Source organism: the organism of the source record quoted next (genome assembly GCF_019968955.1).
Source record: "MAG: Porospora cf. gigantea A chromosome Unknown PgA_NODE_8022_length_1435_cov_2032.83, whole genome shotgun sequence".
Lineage (NCBI taxonomy): Eukaryota > Apicomplexa > Conoidasida > Eugregarinorida > Porosporidae > Porospora > Porospora cf. gigantea A.
In genome coordinates, this window is record NW_027151906.1 from 1 (window position 1) to 1,435 (window position 1,435).

The 1,435-nt window shown below is 60.4% G+C and overlaps 1 protein-coding gene across 1 annotated transcript; it reads right to left on the minus strand.

The window, feature by feature from the left end:
* Nucleotides 1-23: 23 nt before the first annotated feature.
* KVP18_002276 (uncharacterized protein) lies at nucleotides 24-1,234 on the minus strand (the record flags this gene model as incomplete). Its single annotated transcript, XM_067953032.1, has 1 exon — nucleotides 24-1,234. A coding segment is annotated over one exon (1,211 nt), but the record flags the coding sequence as incomplete, so codon positions are not given.
* Nucleotides 1,235-1,435: the final 201 nt, after the last annotated feature.

Here is a 1,435-nt window from a genome sequence, read left to right on the forward strand (position 1 = left end):
CTTGAGGGTTCGGGGGATCGCACTCGGGATCCCTTGCGAGGTTCTCGGCCTCTAGTTCCTCTATGACCTCCGTCGGGACGTCTGCGTCGGGCAGATCTTCAGGTGGGGGCGCTTCTTCTGCTTCAGGCTTCCTTTGCTCCGAACAGTCGGAGAGGGAAGGAGGGTCTTGGTCTGGAGGCTCTTCAGCCCAGTCGAGGATCCTTAGGATCGCAGCTCGCTCTAAAGCCTCTTTTTCCTCGGACGGGACCGTTCCGACTAGGGTCATTCTGGGCTCTAGGCCGGGGTCCGGGTCGGAGACGAGGTAGCGCGAGAGGAAGTCGACGTGGGAGAGGGACGTTCCACTCTTGTGGAGGATCGTCATCTCATACTCGGCGAGCCGGCTGGCCCAGCGAGCAACTTTCCCCTTGGTCGCCTCTAACATCCACCGGAGGCTGGCATGGTCCGTGTGGACCGTGAAAGCCCGGCCTCGGAGGAAGGCGTCAAACTTCCTCACGCCTTCAACGATGGCGAATGCTTCCTGCTCGTAGACGGGCCAGCGCTCCATCGGGCCCGTAAGGGCCTTCGAGTGGAATGCGACCGGAAGCCAGCGGTCCTCTCGTTTAACCGAGAGGATGGACCCGACTGCGATGCTCGAGGCATCCGTCTCCAGGAGATACTCATCACCTTCTACTGGAATGGTGAGGACCGACTCCGAGAGTCGTTGAACGGCGAGCTGGACCGCAGCGGTACACTCAGGCGTCCACTGGATCGCTCGGCTCTTGGATTTCCCGTTCACCTTGGGAGCCGTGACTGCTCCGCAAAGGGGAACCGGGGGCAGGAGGTCTAGCTGCCGTAGTATTGAGGTACGACCTTCTGTGGTCCGAACCACCTGCACGTCGTCGTAGACCGCCTTGAGCTGTTGCACAAAGCGTGCGAGACCCCTCTTCACTTCTCTGATGCGGGTTCCATTGAACCCGAAATAGAAGGTCTCCTCCGAGATGTCGCCTATCCGTCGACCTCGTCGACGGATGTGGTTGCGAGTAACTTCTTCGGGGAGGTCGGTTACAATGAAGGTGGTGTCTTCGGGGTGATACAACGACAGAGGTGGGACTCCGAGGAACCAACGCGCGACCCCGATAGAACTCGCGTGACCCCATTGGAACACGGTAGCCAGGAGGCTCCGGTCGGAGATCAACACGGTGGCGTTGGGTTCCCGTTGGCGGGACCGGCCCAGACCAAGAACGGTCAGGGCCATGATCAGGTCTTCCTTGGGGACGAGGGGGAGGACCAGGATCTCTCCAGGGTTCCAGCCGTAGTAGCTGCAGACGTCGAGCCATTCTTCGGCTACGACGTGGCGGGTTCCGGCTAGAGTAGGAGTGAGTCGACTTATCAAGGTCGTCTTCCCTGAGGCGAGGGTATCCTCAAGAATGACTGCGCGTCGTTGACGCAGCCACTG